This window comes from Miniopterus natalensis, chromosome 1 (genome assembly GCF_054644295.1).
Source record: "Miniopterus natalensis isolate mMinNat1 chromosome 1, mMinNat1.hap1, whole genome shotgun sequence".
Classification (NCBI taxonomy): domain Eukaryota; kingdom Metazoa; phylum Chordata; class Mammalia; order Chiroptera; family Miniopteridae; genus Miniopterus; species Miniopterus natalensis.
The window spans coordinates 46,922,206-46,942,304 of record NC_142081.1 but is presented as its reverse complement, the minus strand read 5'-3'; the positions used below and the strand labels follow the sequence as shown (position 1 = coordinate 46,942,304).

General features: G+C 36.4%; 1 protein-coding gene across 2 annotated transcripts in view; it reads right to left on the bottom strand.

Moving 5' to 3' along the window:
* The window catches only part of ALDH1A2 (aldehyde dehydrogenase 1 family member A2), an 87,431-nt gene that overhangs the window by 42,595 nt on the left and 24,737 nt on the right, over window positions 1-20,099 (bottom strand). For both annotated transcript variants that reach the window (XM_016208541.2, XM_016208542.2), the window contains exons 2-4: window positions 4,580-4,684; window positions 4,301-4,441; window positions 1,080-1,209 (exon numbers count right to left, since the gene is read on the bottom strand). In XM_016208541.2, coding sequence (XP_016064027.1) covers window positions 1,080-1,209; window positions 4,301-4,441; window positions 4,580-4,684 — 376 coding nt within the window. The remainder of the gene's footprint in view (window positions 1-1,079; window positions 1,210-4,300; window positions 4,442-4,579; window positions 4,685-20,099) is intronic.

Sequence of the window (20,099 nt, the reverse complement as noted above, 5' to 3'; positions counted from 1 at the left end):
CATAATTCTTCCTGCTGTTTTGGTTGTTGCCCAGGTTCCCAGCATTACCTCTCGCTCTTCCTCGTATGCACAGGGAAATGGGCTGTTTTCTGGAGTATGCAGGTAGAGTACCTGGCATAGTGCTCAGCAGCATCCAGGAGCCACTCGATAAACATGTATTTTCTTTCTTTATGTCTATTTGCCACTCCCAATATCCACATAGCTCTTTTGGTGGGTCCCTTTCCTGTTACCATATCTCTTCCTCCCAGTATGTAAAATGGACCCTCTAGCGACGTGAATCACCAGGCACTAATGTGAAAATTTCGGCTCTACAACTTATTTGCTGGGTTATTTGGAAAAACTATTTAACTTTTCTAACCCTCAGTTTCCTCCTCTGTCAATGAGGAGGTTAATAATAGTGCCTTCCCTTTGGGTGCTGGGCAGGAACTCAACGTGGTATTCGCTATTGCTAGTATTCATGCTCAGATCAGGAACTTTCCACCAAGTAACTCGGTTCAGACACATTTCCTCTCCTTTAAAGGAATACAGCACAGACAGGCCAAGCCTCATGGCTTAAAAAAAAATAAAAAGGTGTCGGGATGGTTGTTGTTTTAATAGATCATGAAAGTAATTCATAGTCAATATAGAAAAATATTTTTAAAAAAGAAATACGTCATCCATAATCTCACCACCAAGAGAAAACAACTGTTAACCTTTTGGACTCTTTCCCTCCAAATGTGTTTCAGGAGGGAAAGAACTGCTTTACTCGTCTCAGAACTTTCCCAGACTTCCCCACGCCCGAGGCCTCTCCACACCACCGGAACCTACCTGAACCCAGAGCTAAGCACACAGCAGCTGGCAAGCGCTTACCTGTTCCTTGGTTGATGTATTGATGTAAGTGGCTTGACCCTGAACTTATATGTGAACTGTCTACATAAAGCAATAGGGACATTATCAGAGTGATGTAATTTGTTTGATTCAGACTACTATAATGTGCTCATATCTGTATTCTCTGTAACTACGGTTTGTGTTTGGTGGTGAAAGTGGATTCCAGTGGAGCCTCAGGATTCCTTTTTTCAGCGTACTCAGATTTCACGTACCTACAGGAATGGTCATCCCGTGAATTTTATCAGCCCAGCCTGCGTAATACCGAAGGGTTTTGATTACTCCTTGCAAATCCACATAAAAAGCCTGCAGGAATGGTTTGCCACCATTGAGGGATTCCATGGTCTGGAAGAAAAAAAAGAGAACTTTCCAGTGATATGCTAAATAATTTCTGAAGCAGAAGGTAAAGGCGAGAGGACACAGGTGAACATGAACAGAGATGCATACCTAGTAAACTCTGATTTCTCAAATACAAGGACTTTAGTACTGCCAGTTTAGTGTAGTTTCCAATAAAAACCACAATGCATATATATGTGCATGTTCTTGGACCTATGTACTTCCAGTAATCACTATCCAAATCCATAAACACAAGTTTTCAACTCATGATAAACAAATACTGTTTGTCAAACCCCCTTCTCTTATATTAGTCATTAGAGCTCTGTGTATGTGCGTGCATGTGCATGTGTGCATGTGTGTGTGGAAGGGGTGGGAGATATTCAGAGCCTACACTAGTAATCTGAATCCAAAGAGGAGCAGGGACATGGGCTTTTATGCAACTGATGAGAATATAAAATGTTTTCCACAGCTGCCAAGACCCCTGCTGAGAAATGGAATATCCACGGTGCACAGTGAGTTTATTTATTGCCACCAAATAAACAAGATCTCCTCTAGGGAAGCTCAGACTTTAACTATTTGAGGGCTGATTTTTTGTAAATATTTATGTTAACAACCATTATACATTGAGAGTGAAGTATCTGGTCCATTTAATAAAAATAGAGATATTAAGCAGTTTTAGAATATAAATGTTATTATTATAATCACATGTTCCTAAAGTGGTTAAATCTGCAACAAAAGAATTACAAATGAACACACTGAAATGAGAAAAGAGTATTTTGACTTGAGAAATATTAAAGATGTTACAAAGTGAATAAAATGAACAAGCACATCTGCAATCTCATGTTCTTCTCTATAAGGATATTTTACAACACATAATGGTGTGAACACTGAGTGCTGACTAAACTAAAACTGAAATAGTCTCCATTCAATGACATAAAAATACGATTTATTCTTTACAGTGCTATTTATCCACTTACTATATGTATACGATAAAATTCATTTAAAAAATATCATGTTACTTAGCTTCTGACTTGACTTATTTCACTTAGCATAATATTCTCAAGTTAAGAGCCATATGATTTCACTCACATGTGGGATATAAAACTGAAACTCATAGATGCAGACAATAGTATGGTGGTTACCAGAAGGAAGGGAGTGGGGATTGGTGAAGGGAGTCAAATATATGGTGAGGGAAGATAATCTGACTTTGGGTGGTGGGCACACAATACAATACACAGATCATAATCATAGAATTATACACTTGAAACCTACATGATCTTATTAACCAATGTCACCTCAATAAAAAAATAAAATAAAATGTTATGTTACTTATCACCTTTATTAAAGGAAATCAAATTATTTCCCAGTACTTTTTAGAATGTTTATATGTTCATGAGATGAGCATTGCATTCTCCATGTCTAGCATAAAGCCATCTACACTGCATAGGGTGGAACAGAGTCACTAATGAAAATCTGGACCACCTAAATGGTCCCTATGAGCTACTGACACCAGCCAAATTTTTTGAGAGCTGCCAGCTCTAGGTTTATTTTCAATTGTGTTTACTTGGATACATCATTAACTTCAGTTTTCTGTCAGGAGCTCTCCTATATTCTAGAGGCTACCCTTTGTTAACACTCACTCCTGTCATGGTAGTATGTAGAAATGCCATTTAGGTGTCATCCCAATGAGACATATGTCAGAAAAAGAATGGCATTTGAATTTTATGACATGAAAATATAACTGCAAAAATCAACTATATCATCATCTAGTACCTATTGTTAATCTAATGTTGTAAATATTGTATATCTTTAACTCAATCAAACTGACCATATAGACCATCCATGTACCTCCCACTGAACATTTATGTGCCAAGAACTGTGTTAGGGATTTTTAAAAAAGTAAAATACAATTTTCACTCTAAAAAAAAATCATAATCCAGTGAAGAGACAGGCACACAGACTAGTGTTTCCCAAGGTATTCCAAAGAATTCCGTTTTGCACAATATTGATAGGGTGGCCAAAAACATAGTATTGAGGCTTATGTAAGTTTGAGAAACATTGGGTAGGGCTTTTCAGAGTCTTTAATATGCCCAATGTCTTGTGAATATCCAAGGAGGAGCCATTTCACCATGAAACACCCTTTTCACAACATGAATAAGCACCTCCTTGAAGTACCAGATTAGGAAATGTTTTTATAGACAAATAAATGTTACATATAGCTAGAGTTCCAACCATCTCCATGAGGATTCATTTTTGTTCCCATACTCGAAACAGATCCGAGAGGGGCTGGTGGGAGGGAGGAGCCGTGGCAGAAGCGGCCCTGAAGAAGGGAACCGATGCCTGCCTTGCCCAAAGCAGGCCCCACGGTGACCTGTCGCCCAAGTAGACAGCAGGGTATAGTACTCATGGTCTGAATGCCCTGACTGAGCAAAGACGCCCTAAATGTTAATTGATCAATTGTGGGTCATCCACGTGGAGATCCCCTGTGTACCGAACAGACACTCCTTAATTCTCTAACAAAATGACTTTTACTTTAAAAACAGCAGCAACAACAAATAACATTAAGAGGGAAGTTCCTTATGTAAGAAAAAGGTTGTTTTAGTGAAAGAAAGTTGCTGAAAGTGACAGAAAAAAGTGAGCAGAATGCACGAGAAGACCGCATCGCGCCCTGGGCCTCTGAAGGACGCGCCCTAGTCAACAGGGGTGAACTCCGGGGAGGCAAGAACTGTCATTTTTGATTCTTCGATGACTCACTTGGTATCGGTTTTCTGCGAGCAGCACGGTCACGCTCCGGCTGCTGAACTGCATTGTTTTGCTGTGTCTGTCCAGGGCAGGAGGGCCGCAGGAAGGTCCTTACCAGTCACGGGAAGCTGAGGTTTTGTTCTTCAAAATTCACTAGAGAGGGACACTCGCTGGTCCTGCACTTACTTCCCCAACCCGACGGCAGAAGCCAGACAGCTCTGGGTTTTTCTGTGCATTATGTGCCCCTTGGCTTCTTCCCCGGGGAGGCTTCGCATCATATTTTCAGCAAGAGAGAGGAACCTAAATTTCAGTGGGAGGCAAATGTGGGGTAAAGACAACGGCTTCCTGGGCTACTTACCGCCAGAGGCGCCCTGTCCCGCTCCACCAGGTCCGCGAGCTTGCCCAGCAGCCGCCCCCTCTCGGACGCGTCCATCCGCCGCCACACGGAGCCGAGGGAGAAGGCGAGGCGCGCGGCCCGCACCGCCTTGTCTATGTCCACCTGCGAGAGGGAGCACAGCTGACGCGACACGCTCGCCAGGCAGCAGGCCCTCTGCGCTCGTGACAGAAGTGACGGGTGAATGTCAGCGGTGGTGTCTGGGAAGGAGTTGCACAGGGAGCCTGTGTTCTGAGGACATACCTTGTCTGCTTCTTGAACTTCACACACCTGCTCTCCCGTGGCCGGGTTATAGACAGGGAACACTCTGCCGCTCTCCGAGTTCTGCCACTCGTTGTTAATGAAGATCTAAGGGAGCAGACGGCAGAACGGCACAGGTGAGACAGCCGGCCGGGAGCCGCGCCAAGGCGAGCCAGCGGCAGCAGCGCGGCAGCCGTGCTTGTCCTGTACGCTCGCTGCCACGCGGATCTGAAGAGCTGGAAGGGACCCTTCAACAGGATGCAGTCCAGCTTCTCCCCAATTTAGGAATTTCCTCTACGATATTTTTTACCTCAATCTCATCCAAAGGTTAAATATAGTGAACATGTCAGCCAGTGAGAGAATCAAACAAGAATGAAAGGACAGGGTCTCATAAACATACGAAACAAACCCTGAGGCTGAGAAAGTATTTGCTGATGGATCGTCCAAGCTCTGGCCAATACACAGAAGGAGTGAATCATGGATTAAACTGACAGTGGTCAAACCCTAGATGCCAGTTTCTCTGTCAGAGGCATAAGTGTCTTCACAGGGAAACTTGAAGGTGCTAAAATAAATATTTACTTAGTTTACAGCCATATCCTGAACTGGGCAGTGACTCTGACCAAACTGACTAGTGAATCGAACAAGTTACAAGTTACAAATCCAACTGAGATTTCTTTCTCTTTGCTTGGTAGGCTAGATGGGGAAAAGGTCTATAACTTTTGAAAAGGTCTCTCCAGGCTTTCTTGAGAGCCTTGGTTTCCTTATATAAAAAATGAAGATTTTATTAAAATGGCAAAGAGACTAATGGTTGAAGAAATTACTTGAGTCAACTTCTGTAAGACATGAGTTAAAAGGGAAAATATAGGCAAAGAAATTTAAAATTTTTTTATTGAAATTAAGAAAGAAACCCAAACTAATATTTGGGACTATGAAAGCTCAAAGAATATCCAGAAATATTTTACTCTAACATTTGTGGCATGACAGTGAACATTTCTGAACTTATGAGTCAGTCAGTGATAAGCTGACCTGTTATTGCCTGCCATTTTTAATAATCATAGATGAGACTACTTGAGTATACAGCTACAATTTTAAATATTAAGTTCTAGATTATTCCAAAGCTTTGCTTTTTCCTGTCTTTGATAAAATAATGAGCTTGTGTTGAAAGAGTTATCTTTTCCTGAAGGCTTTCTAAGATAAAAGGAAAAAAATAACCTTAAATCCGTATAGCACTTAATACAAATGTATTAAGCACAAACACAATGACCTTGTAATTTCATACATTTTATAATTTTTAATATAAAATTTATAAACATGCTTAACATAATGTATTCATTTATTCAATGAATATTAAGAGTTCCAGCCTTCCAGGCAGCATCTTACCGTCTCTAGTAGTTCATTAAATACTCACAACGGCCTAACAGCAGGATTTCATTATCTCTGTACAAAATGAGACAACTGAGAGGCTGGGAAGTTAAGAGTCCTAAGAAGAGGTTCTCATAGTGGCTCGGGTTCAAAGTCTGTTGCTCTTTTCATTAAACTATGGTGTCCAGGATTGCTCAGCCCCAAAAAACACTAGTTAGTTAATGTCTAAGCCTAAATTAGAGCTATAGTTCTTGGACTCCTGGTCTAGTTCTCTTTTCACTCCATTTAACAAATTTCTTAACAGTTCACAGTTCATCACATCTGCATATTTCTTTGAAACAACATATGATCTTTAAGGTAACAAAAAAAATTAAGAGGTTAGTTTCACTAAGGATGCACATCTAGAGTATTATCAGATTTAAGGAACAAGGGGTCTTGCCAATATTCCTTATTCCTTTTATCCACTATTTACCCACTTCTTAATCTTTGGAATATCATCACTATCTAATTTTAGTTTTTAAGCTTCTTTGTTGAGCATTTCTAACTATTTGTTACGACTGATATTTCATGACTTTTATTGTTCCTTAAAGGTCCTTCCAAAGATCAAAAAAAATAATTACTTATTTTTAATAGAATAAAAATTCTCTTACTATTATCATTTAGGTCCATTGATCATTTTATAAACCTGATACATTATGGGATCTTTTCCTATACCTTGAAACATTTTACTATTTCATCATTCTAGACACTATTTCATCATCACTCATCAATTATTTCCAACTATGCTTAAAAAAATCCTAAAACAGTAAGGAAACAAAAATATGACAAAACTACCTAAAAATGAATAAGTAAACACATCACAACTATTTCATCATCCTTCGATTTTCTTATTGTGTTGGCTAAAGTAATGCATTATCTTTCAAAAGGGTATACAAAAAGTCCAGAGACACCATCTTTGGTGTCTTTTTAGCTTTCACTGAACACAGTTAAGAATTCAGAATTTTCCATTTCTGTCCATAATGGGAAAGAGAAGAAAATTAACAAAGACATTTCACAGTTGTTAGATGAGTCAAAAGATGAAGGCAGAGAGAGAGAACACTAGAGACTCTACTGATGAGGGGGAAATTGACTGAATGAGCAAAATCTTGAACTATGAGTCTTTAGAATAAACAAATAAGCTTTCTCAAAATGAAAAATCAAAGAGCAAGCAATTTATAAACACAAACAGGAAATATGTTATTTTAACCAGTCATTCATTAGGAAGGACTTATTATTTTTGCAACAAGAATCTGGACCATCTTGTTTTGATAAAAGGACATGTGACAACTATTTTATCTTTTATGATATGTGTGGATAAAAATTTACTTGCTATGATTCAGAAATGGACAAACTCTGAAGGTAGGGGTATATACAAAGGTGACTGGAAGGGCAGGTATGATGTAAAAGTAAAAAAGTTCACTGGATTGGTCAATCTAATTTATGGTTTTAAAAATAAAAAATAAAAATGTTTTTGTAATTATGGAACAGAAAGATAGCCATCATCTTTTTTATTAAATTATGAGCCTTCAAACTTTTCAATAATTTTACATTGTGATCATGCACATGTAAGAAAAAAACACACAGAAATAATAAGCTATAACCTACTGGAAATGTATTTAAAATCTGGAGTCAATATTGATGACAGGATATATTCCATTTCATACATGAAAGCTGATAAACACATCAGTGCACTCAAAGGCCATTGCCTATTTCAGGTACATATACCTCCAACACCAGAAAAATATAGAAGAAAATGTTTAAATTTTTATTTTGTTGGTTTCGCTGTTTATTCTAGAAATTTTTCCTAAAATAACTTAAAAATTTAAAAAATAAAGAGTCCATTGGATCTAACTGGTAAATGTGATGACTATTTTTCCTGGTATGACAAAGGTTAAACTATTTTATATTTTTACTGCATTACTACTATTTGTGTAGACCCAGCCATACTGAGTGACAATTAAAAAACTTGTACTGACGACTTTGTTGGTACACAGGATAGCAAACACCTCCATAACACCTGAAGGTTTTCAGCTTCTCTGGGCCATTTCAAAAGTTTTGAATGATGTCTACAGTGTTCTTCTCTGCCCGGCTGGCGCGGCTCAGCTGTTGAGCACTGACCTAGGATCCAGGAGACAGCGGTTCGATTCCCAGTCAGGGCACATGCCCGGGTTGCAGGCTTGATCCCCAGCAGGGGGCGTGCAGGAGGCAGCCGATCAATGACTCTCTCGTCTTTGATGTTTCTATCTCCCTTTCCCTCTCCCTTCCTCTCTCTGAAATCAATAAAGATATATATTTAAAAATAAAAAATAAAGCGTTCATCTCTGACCAGGCTCCTTGGAGAAGTAGTTTATTTCAGGGTTGTACCAGAGCACAAAATGATCCCAGACTATTGTGGTGCCAAAAATTAAGTACACGTTCAAAAACTGATGGGACATATTGAAAGGACAGGAGCCAACATGAAAGGGCTCCCAAAAGCCAATACTGGGATCGTTTAAACAACAAATAAGTAATAATATTAATGAATTATTATTCACAGAATGAAAAAAGCATCCAAGAGTCCATACTGATATAAAATTCTTAAATGAATGAATAAATGAATGAGGGGTGAGGAAAAGCACTTCCTCACAGAATTCCAACTAACAGCAGTGAGGGGATGATGGAATTAGATCATCGCCCTTTGTCAAGCAGCACAGTAATAACTGCTTCAGGCAAAAGTCACCAACAGATGGTCAACTTAGTGGGCAAAAGTATAATGAAAAATTGGGTGTTTATGCAGTCTCCCTCAAGATATTTATTAATTACAAAGGGAAAAATAGTCACTTCACATTTAAGGAACTTGGCAGACAGCACCTTAATCAAATGATCAAAGTAAATGTCACCAGTGATGGGAAAATTCATATCATATGCACCTTATATGACACACTGAGGACACATCCTTCTGCAGGATTCTTACTAAAATGGCATAACCTGAAACTTTTTTTTTAAGTATGTCTTTATTGATTTCTTTTTTAAAAAATATATTTTTATTGATTTCAGAGAGAAGAAAGGAGAAGGAGAGATAGAAAGAAACACCAATGATGAGAGAGTCATTGGACATCAAGCCCTCAACCTGGGCATGTGCCCTGACCGTGAATCGAACCTCGATCTCCTGGATCCTAGGTCCACGCTCAACCGCTGAGCCACGCCCAGCAGGGCAGGTCTTTATTGATTTGAGAGAGAGGAAGGGAGAAGGAGAGGGAGAGAGAGAGATAGAAACATCAGTGATGAGAGAGAGTCATTGATGGGCTGCCTCCTGCACACCCCAGGTTGGGGATCGAGCCCGCAACCCGGGCATGTGCCCCAACTGGGAATCGAACCGTGACCTCCTGGATCATAGGTCGATGCTCAACTGCTGAGCCACGCCCGGTCGGACACATAACCTGAATTTAATCATGAGGAAATTATCAAGGGAATCCACATTAAACCTCATCCTACAAAATGTGTCCTTAATTTTTTACCTTTAAGTGCCAAGGTCATGAAAGACAAAGACTAAAAAAACTGTTCCAAAATAAAAGGCACTAATAATACATAAAAGTAAATGAATCGTGTAACTGTGGATTGGCCCCTGAACCAGAAAAAATATATTACTGGGACAGTTGGTGGGATTTGAATAAGGTCTTTGAATTAGATAATGTGTCCATGTTAATTTCCTGCCTTTCATAATTATACAGAGTTTGTAAAAGATGTAAACATTTGGAGAATCTGGGTGAATGGTACATAGAAGTTCTTTGCACTATTTTTGAAACTTTTAAAAATAAATCTGAAATTATTTCAAAATGAAAAGTGGAAAAAAAAATTAAAGGTTGGAGCTGCCCTTTGGCATCTACCTTTTATACTATAAATGACCAAAACAAATTTGTTAAATAAAAAGAATAAAGATTTAACTTCTTTCTTTTCACATAAGTTCCTCCTTAAATTTGAGTTTGCAGAAAATAAAATAATTCAAGTTCTGCCTTAAAATAAGGCCCGATGCTTCCAAAATTATTCCTTTTAAATTTACAAATTATTTCAGTTAAAATACTTGTTAATAACTGTATGAGAAACTAGAAAATTCTACTTTGCATTTTACAGAATTTCAGGATACCAGGCAGATGTAGCCCTTCCTACTCTACAGCTCTTTGAAAGCAGATGTCTGACTCTAGCTAACTTATTTGAGCTTGCTCAGTCTCTTCATTTGTGAAATATACAAATACTGACATATAACATTATATAACTCTGTGATGCTCTAATCACAGGCAAAAGCAGCAGATGACTCATAACAGAAGGTCCCTGTCTGCTCTAGGTTTCTAAGAGGATGGGATGGATTAGCTCATAAACCTAACTTCCTTTCTATGCTTGTAAAGAACTGTCCATGGTTTGCTCTTGGTATTAAAAGACATAAGAATGTGGTGGGCACTTAATTGATGTAAACTGGAATGGAATGTCTACTGGGAGAGGACATGAATCATTGTCTAACACCCTTACTGATATGATTAGAAGTATAATACCTGCCACGCCAAAATAAAATCTGAAACATACTGAAAAAAGAAGGATCTATTTGGGCAGTAAAGTTTTCTCCTATTATACCGTATTTAATATATACAAAAGAATATATGTAACATAAGTGTGAGTTAACATGCATTATATATACAGGGTGTCCCCCAAAAATGTATATACACTTTTATAGCTGATAGCCCAATTTTGAAAATAAAATGTATTTTAATAAACACTGCCTTTATAATTATTCAGTGTGTGTATAGATTTTGTGGGACACCCCATATTCAAACACATCATGAACACACTATTCAAGCACTAGAATGTTGTTCATATCACTGAAGCTACTTGTGTGTTTCTCCCCGATCCCATTCTCCTGCTTGACCCACTCTGCCACCAGAGGTATCCACTATTCTGAATTTTAAATTTTTTATTCTTAGATATATTTTTTCTCTTTCTTGCCTTTACGGACTAATTATTAGGTACAGGTTATATCAATCTTGTGAAATGCATTGTTCAGCTCATCTTGATCTTTAACATTTTTTCTGCTTGTCCTGCTAATAACTGAGAAAGCTGTGTTGAAGTCTCCCACATTAGTAGATCCATCAGTATATCCCTTAGCTCCATCATTTTTATCTTTATAAAATTTCAGATTATTTCATTAGTGGATATAAGTTTGTAACTATTGAGATTCTCTGGTAAAACAGAACCATTTATCAATACGAAGTGACCCTCTTCGTTACTGATCAAGCTTTGTCTCTTAAAGCCTATCTTGTTTAATATTAATAAAGTTACTTAAGTTTTTCTTTAGTATTTTCCTAATATAGCTTTTCCCATACTTTTACTCTTATGTCTTTGTTTTTATATGTCTCTTTAAATGATTTTGACTAGATTTTACTTTATTCAACATGAAATTTCTGTCTTTTTAACTAGCAAGTTTAATACATTTGTATTTATTGTGATCACATTTTGTGATTATATATTGTGATGGTTGGACTTGATGCTTTCTATTTGTTTTGCTTTACTTCCTGTTTTTTCCTTTCTTGCCTCTTCTTTCAAGTTGATTGTTTCCCATGTTTGTTTTACAATTCAATTTCCCCTTTTATTGTTTTGGAAGTTGTACATTATATTTCTATTCTTTCATTGGTTGTCCATGATATTTTATCATGTATATTTAACAACCTGAAGTCTAAAGTTAATATATATTTTAACATTCCTTCCAAACAGTTACAAGGGGCCTTAAAACACTAAATCTAATTGCTCTCTCCAAGAGTTTGTTATAAAATTATTTTATACAGAAAATTATTTATTTAAGAAGTTTTTAATTTTATTCTCATGATTCTTTTAGAATTTAATTTAGTGAAGATTTATTGGGGGTAAAGTCTCAAATCTGAACATATATTTATTGCACTGTCATTCTCAAAAGATATCCCCAGAAGACAATTACTTTCTCATACTACTCTGAGGATATTATTCCAATATTTTCTATCCTGTCATAAGAAGTCTGCTATAAGTCTCAGATTATCATCTTTCTTGATGATTTGCTTTTTCCTTTTTTTTGCAGGTTTTCTTGTACAATTTTTAATAACTGAGTATTGAGTATTTTTTATGTTTTTTTGTCCAATCCTTAATGAAAGAGACTATTCATGCTTCTACTAAGTAAAAATACACAATGTAATTTTCGACTTAAAAAATACTGACCATGCCCAGCCGGCTGTGGCTCAGCAGTTGAGCATCGACCTAGGATCCAGGAGATGGAGGTTCAATTCCCGGTCAGGGCACACGCCTGGGTTGCGGGCTCAGTCCCCAGTCGGGGGCATGTGGGAGGCAGCAGATCAATAACTCTCTCATCACTGATGTTTCAACTCTCTCTCTCTCTCCCTTCCTCTATCTGAAATCAATAAAGATATATTTTAAAAAAATACTGACCATATTTCTCATGAAATATATTCATACTCAAATGTTATTTTTTTCCTATAATATGGTTTCCAGATACATGTAATGTTTAAAGAAAACAATGAAATTTTAAAGGTCGGTAGATCGTATAATGTCTATGAATAAAGATAAAGCCCTATCCATGCAGCTCAGTTGGTTAGAGCATTGTCCTGATACACCAAGGTTGTGGGTTCAATCCCCAGTCAGGGCACATTCAAGATTCAACTGATAAATGCATAAGTGGAACAACAAATTGATGTTTCTCTCTATAAAAAAAAAAAAAAGAAAAAGAAAGAAAAAGAAAAAAAATTCCAACTCTATCAGTTTTGTTAGCTCTGATAAACTTTGAAGGTCTTCATGAAATCAGAGACAAAACGATAAATAATAAATTGTCCTGTCTTTAGATGTCAGCATTCTTTATGTTACATCATTCATCATATGTAAAGAATGTTTTGAGGGTTGTTGTTGTTTTTTAATACAATATTTTTCTCCTCAAGATTAAGAGCCCATGTTTACCTCATTGAACACCCTTGTCAATATAGATCTGATTTTGCAATAATCCTCATGGGAGGATTATAAGTATTGCATGGTTGCATGACTTATATTTAGGTTTGGGCTCTAACGCCACTTCTGCATGTAGGAATCAATCTCTAATAAGCAATAGCTTGTGAAACATCTTTTAATAAGGTCAGGAAATTCTGATCCAGCACCTTGGCAGATGCTTCTGACTCTTATTCAGAGCCATTTTAAAGAAATATCTCTCTGTAGGCTAAAAACTATAACCAAAAAAATATTCTGAGAATTTATATATATTTTTTCAAGTGAATGGGTAGATCAGTTCTTGGTTTGTTTGTTTGTTTAATTTTTATCAAATTTATTGGGTGACATTGATTAATAAAATTATATAGGTTTCAAATGTACAATTCTATAAAACATTATCTGTATATTGTATTTTGTGTTCACCATCCAAAGTCAATTCTCTTTCCGCCAACATTTATCCCCCCTTTACCCTCTTCTACCTTCCCCCACCCCACTTTCCCTCTGGTAATCACCACACCGTTGTCTGTGTCTACAAGGTGTTTTTTTTCTTAATGCTTTCGTCTTTTCCACCCAACCTCTTCACACCCCTCCCACTGACAGCTGTCAGTCTGTTTTCTGTGTCTATGTGTCTGCTTCTATTTTGTTCATTAGATTTCACAAATAAGTGAAATTATATGGTATTTGTCTTTCTCTGACTGGTTTATTTCACTTAGCATAATATTCCCCAGGTCCATCCATGCTGTTGCAAAAGGTCAGAATTCCTTTTTTACAGCCAAGTAGTATTCCATTGTACCACAGCTTTTTTTATCCACTCATCTTCTGATAGTCACTTGAGCTGCTTCCAAATCTTGGCTATTGTAAATAACACTGTAATGAACATAGGGTTGCATATATTCTTTTGGATTAGTGTTCCAAGTTTCTTTGAATATATTCCCAGAAATAAAATCACTGGGTCATAAGGCATTTTTTATTTTTTGAAGAAATGCCATACTGTTTTTCACAGTGACTGCACCCACCAACAGTGCACAAGGGTTCCCTTTTCTCTGAATTCTCACCAACATTTGTTGTTTGTTGATTTATTGATGATAGCCACTCGGACAGGTGTGAGGTGATATCAAATTGTAGTTTTAATTTGCATTTCTCAGATGATTAGTGATGTTGAGCATATTTTCATGTCTATTGGTCATCTGTATATCTTCTTTAGAGAAGTATCTATTCAGATCTTTTGCTCATTTTTTAATTCATTTGTCTTCCTGGTATTGAGTTTTATAAGTTCTTTATAAATTTAGGATATTAACCTCTTATTAGATATATCATTGGTATTGAATATGTTCTCCCATTCAGTAGCTGCCTTTTCATTTTGTTGGTTTCCTTTGCTGTGCAAAACCTTTCTAGCTTGTTGTAGTCCATTTGCTTATTTTTTTCTTTTGTTTCCCTTGCTCAAGGAAATATATCAGAAAAAATATTGCTACGAGAAATGTCCGAGATTTTACTGCCTATGTTTTCTTCTAGGATTATTATGATTTTCTGTCTTACATTTAAGTCTTTAATCCATTTTGAGTTTATTCTTGTATAAGGTGCAAGAAGGTGGTCTAGTTTCATTTTTCTGCACGTATCTGTCCTGTTTTCCCAGCACCATTTATTGAATAGACTGTCTTTACCCCATTGTATGTTCTTGCCTCCTTTGTCAAATATTAATTGATCATAAAGGCTTAGGTTTATTTCTGGACTTTCTACTCTGTTCCATATATGTCCATTTTTATGCCAGTACTATGCTGTTTTGATTACTATGGCTTTGTAGTATAGTTTGATACCAGGTAATGTCATTCCTCCAACTTTGTTCTTCTTTCTCAAGATTGCTATTACTATTCGGGGTCTTTTGTGGTTCAATATAAATTTTTGGAATATTTGTTCTAGTTCTCTGAAATACACCATTGGTACCTTGATAGGAATTGCACTGAGTCTATAGATAGCTTTGGGAAGTAAGATTTGCCTTTTCTGTCTGGTTGCTTTCCAGATCTTGTCTTTGGCATTCTTAAGTTTTATCAAAATATGTCGAAGTGTCAATTTCTTTTTTATTTACCTTGATAGTTAACGATTATGCTTATAATGTCGGTGAATTTTTATCTCTTTCAAGTTCTGGAATATTCTTTTTTTTTAAGTTTTTGTTTGTTTTTTAAATCTTTATTGATTTCAGGGAGAGGGAGAGGGAGAGGGAGAGGGAGAGGGAGAGGGAGAGGGAGAGGGAGAGGGAGAGGGAGAGGGAGAGGGAGAGGGAGAGGGAGAGGGAGAGGGAGAGGGAGAGGGAGAGGGAGAGGGAGAGGGAGAGGGAGAGGGAGAGGGAGAGGGAGAGGGAGAGGGAGAGGGAGAGGGAGAGGGAGAGGGAGAGGGAGAGGGAGAGGGAGAGGGAGAGGGAGAGGGAGAGGGAGAGGGAGAGGGAGAGGGAGAGGAATGTCAATGATGAGAGAATCATCACTGATTGGCTGCCTCCTGCACGCTCCCAACCGGGGATCGAGCCCACAGCCTGGGCATGTGCCCTGACCAGGAACTGAAACTTAATCTCCTGGATCCTAGGTAGATGCTCAACTGCTGAGCCATGCCCGACCAGGCTGGAATATTCTTAATTGTTATCATTTCTTTGAATATCATTCTCTTTATTCTCTCCTCTGAAACTCCTAGTGTTACACCTTTTTAGTCTATCCTCAGTGTATTTTAACCACTCATATTTTCCATCTCCCTTTTTTTATGTATATTTTAAGTAAAAACAGCTTTTTTTACTTTTGTAAATGCGGCACATAATGTTCTAAGAATGCAAACTATACGAGAAAGCACAAAGAAGAAAGTGAAAAAATCACCTCAAATTTCATCATCCAGAGATAGCTAAAGTTCACATCCTTCTAGACATACCTCTAGGCCCATATATGTATACTTATATAATGTTATGAAACAAGATCCACTCTACATAAACTTTACAACTGTCCTTTTTAAAACTTAATATGCTATAGACGTTTTAAAACTGTTTCTTTGCATGTCAATGTATGTTTACACATGTGTATATAGGTGTATGTATGCACACGCATGAATGTATGTAGCTTAATTTATTCAAACTGTCATCTATTGAGAGACATTTGTTTCCATCTATCTCCTTTTTAATCTATGCCACAACTGAGTAATTTCTTCAGATCTATGCTCCAATTCTCTTCACCTAGATCTAAGCTAATTTCAATATTTATTTTTTATTTCTAAAAGTTCTGCTTTGTTCTCTTTCAAATCTGCCTGGTCATTTTGTTTTTAAAAATTAATACTTTAATTTTTAGAATGGTTTTAGGTTTACAGAAAACTGAGCACATAGTACAGAGACATCACATACTCCCCCCTCCCACTGCCTTCCTCAGTTTCTTTTATTTTTAGTATCTTGCATTAGTGTGGTACATTTGTTATAGCTGATGAAATAGTATTAATATGTTATTAACTAAAGTCCATACTTACATTAGGACTCACTGTGTGTTGTATAGTTCTATGGGTTTTGAAAACACATAATGTCGTGTATCCACTATACGGTATAATACAGAATAGTTTCACCACCCTAAAAGTACTGTGCTCCACCTATATCCCTCCAACTTCTCCTCTAAAACCCAGACATTTATCTTTTTACTGTCTCTATCATTTTGCCTGCCATATAGTTGGAAAAATACAGTAGGGAGCCTTTTCAGACTAGCTTCTTTCACTTAGCAATTTGCATTTGAGGTTCCTCCATGTTTCTTCGTGGCTTGCTAGCTCATTTTTTAATGCTGAATAATATTCCATTGTATGGCTATACTACAGTTTGTTTATTCACTCACCTTTTAAAGGACATTTTAGTTGTTTCCAGTTTGGGAAATTATGCATAAAGTGGCTGTTAACAGTCATGTGCAGGCTTTTTGAACATAAATTTTCGACCAATTTAGGAAATGCCTTGGGGAGTGACTGCTGGATCACATAGAAAGACTATTCTTAGCACTGTTAAAAAAAAAAAAAAAAAGCCAAACTGTCTTCCAAAGTGAGTGTACCACTTTGCATTGCCACCAGCAATGAATGAAAGCTTTTGTTGCTTCACAACCCGGTCAGCATTTAGTACTGTCAGTTTTAATTTTAGCCATTCTAATAGGTGTGTAGTGGCATTTCATTTTATTTTGAAATTCCCTAATGACATATGATGTTAAGAATCTTCTTACATGGTTATTTGCTGTCTGTAGATCTTCTCTGGTGAAAGGTCTTAGATCTTTCTCCCATTGTTTAATTGAGTTTGTTATTTTTAGTATTCAATTTTAAGAATTCTTTGTATATTTTGGATACAAGCCCTTCATCAGATATGTGTTTTGCAAATATTTTCTCATAGTTTCTGGCTTGTCTTTTCATTATCTTTGTCTTTACAGATCAAATGTTTTGGTTTTAAGGCAGTCCAATACATCAATTTTTCCTTTCATGGATCATGCTTTTGGTGTTGTATATAAAAACTCATTGCCAAACCCAAGGTCATCTGTATTTTCTCCTATGTTACCTTCTAGGAGTTTTATAGTTTTGCATTTTACATTTAGGTCTATGATTCATTCTGAGTTTATTTTGTGAAAGGTAAATTCAGTAGCTAGATTTATATTTTGCATGTATATGTCCAGTTGCTCTGGCACCATTTGTTGAAAAGACTATCCTTTTTCCATTATTGCCTTTGCTCCTTTGTCAAAGATCACTTAACTCTATTTGTGTGAGTTTATTTCTGGGATCTCTATCTTATTCCATTGATTTATATGTTTATATGTTTATTCTTTTGCCAATAACACAATATCTTGGTGACTGCGACTTCACAGTAGGTTTTGAAGTTGAGTACCATCAATCCTACAACTTTGTTCTCAATATTGTGTTGATTCTTCGGGGTCTTTTGCCTCTCCATATAAAACTCAAAATTGATTTGTTTATATCTACAAGACAACTTATCAGGATCTTGATTGGGATTGCATTGAATGTACAGATCAAGTTGGAAGGAACTAACATCTTCACAATATTGAGTCTTCCCTATCCACTGAATATCTCATAAGCTCTCCTTTGACTTATTTCATCAGTTTCAAAGTTTTCCTCATAAAGATCATGTACACATTTTGTTAGATTTAATACCTATTTCTTTTTTTTTGTGGTAATGTAAATAATAGTTTTTTATTTCATATTCCAATTGTTTATTGCTAGTATATAAAAAAAGAAATGACTTTTACATATTAACCTTGTATCCTACAATCTTACTACAATCACTTAGTAGTTCCAGGAGGGTGTTTGGAGGGATATCTTGTTTTTTTTGGGGGGGGGGTTGGTCAATGCTTAGGGATTTCCTACATAGACTATCATGTCATCCATGAACACAGGCAGTTTTATTTCTTCTTTTCCAGGCTGTGTACCTTTTCTTTTCTTATTGCAATAACTAGAACCTCCAGTACAATGTTGAATAGGAGTGGCAAGAGAAAGCATTTTGCCTTGTTCCCAATCACAGAGGAATAGTATCTAATTTATCACCATTATGTATGTTACCTATAGGTTTTATATAAATGTAAAGGAAGATTCCCTCTATTCCTACCTTACTGAGATTTTTTTTAACATGAATGGGTATTGGATTTTGTGAAATGCTATTTCTGTATGTACAGATATTATGTAATTTTTCTTCATTAGTCCGTTGATGTAACAGATAACAATAACTGATTTTTCAATACTGAACTAGTCTTATGTAATTGAAATAAATTTCGCTTGGTTGTGGTATATAATACTTATACATTGTTGAATTTTATTTGCTAATAATTTTGAGGTTTTTTGCATTATGGTAATGAGAGGCATTGGTTTGTAGTTTTGTTGGTTTTGATATTAGAGTAATGCTGGCTTCCTAGAATGATTTAGGAAGTGTTCCTTCTGCTTTTCATTCTGGAAGAGATTGTAGAGAAGTGTGATGTTTGATACACATCACCAGTGAAACCATCTGAACTTGGTGCTTTCTTTTTTGGGAAGATTATTAATTACTGGTTCAATTTCTTAAACATATGGACCTATCTTGGCTTAGTCAATATAGGTCTTCACTCTCAGCTCCCACCAACAACTATTCTTTTCATTTGGGTCTCTTAGGTTAACCTCCTCAGGAGGGCACCTAACTGGGTTCCTACACTTCTTCTCTAATCAGTCAATAGCTGTAAATTAAATGTCTGCCATTAGGTCCAAACAATTGGAACCAGGAAAAAGAAATCATGTAGTACCATTTGAGACCATTTAAGGGCCAAGTTCTGAATCAGGAGAACATCTTTTCAAAAGAACTGTGGAGAGGCAGGCAACAAGTGATGAATATCTCAGGAATGGCCGCCACTTTGATAAGTATTGGGATTTTAAGAAATTTTTTTTTTTTTGTAATACCTTTGGTTTTGGTATAAGGGTCTCAAAGAATGAGTTGGTAAATATTTTCTCCTCTTCAATTTTTTAGAAGGGTTTATGTAGAAGTGGTATTTCCCGTCCCCTTAAATATTTGATAGAATTCACTAGTGAAGGCATCTGGGCCTGGATTTTTCTTTGTGAGAACATTTTTTTAGACACAAATTCAATTTAATAAATATAGGGCTATTCAAGTTATCTATTTCTCCTTGTGAGCTTTGGTAGAATGTGTCTTTCAAGAAATTGGCTCATTACTTATCAAATTTGTGGGCACTGAGTTGTTCATAATATACTTTTATTATCCTTTTAATGTTTATAGAAGCAGTAGTGATGGCCCCTCTTTAAATTCTGATATCATAATTTATGTCTTCTCTCTTTTTTGTTTGTTTGCCAGGCTAAATGTTTACCAATTTTATAGATCTTTTCAAAGAACCAACCTATGCTTTTCACTGATTTTCTCTACTGTTTTCCTGTTTTCAATTTCATTGATTTCTGCTTGCTTTAGGTTTACACTGCTTTTCATTTTTGTTTCCTAAGGTAGAGCTTAGACTATCTCTTATTTTATAATACACATATTCAATGCTATAAATGTCCCCCTAAATACTATTATCACTATATCCCCTAAATTTTGTTAAGTTGTACTTTTATTTAGTCAAATATTTTTAATTTCTGAGATTATTTTGTGATTCATGTGTCAGTTAGA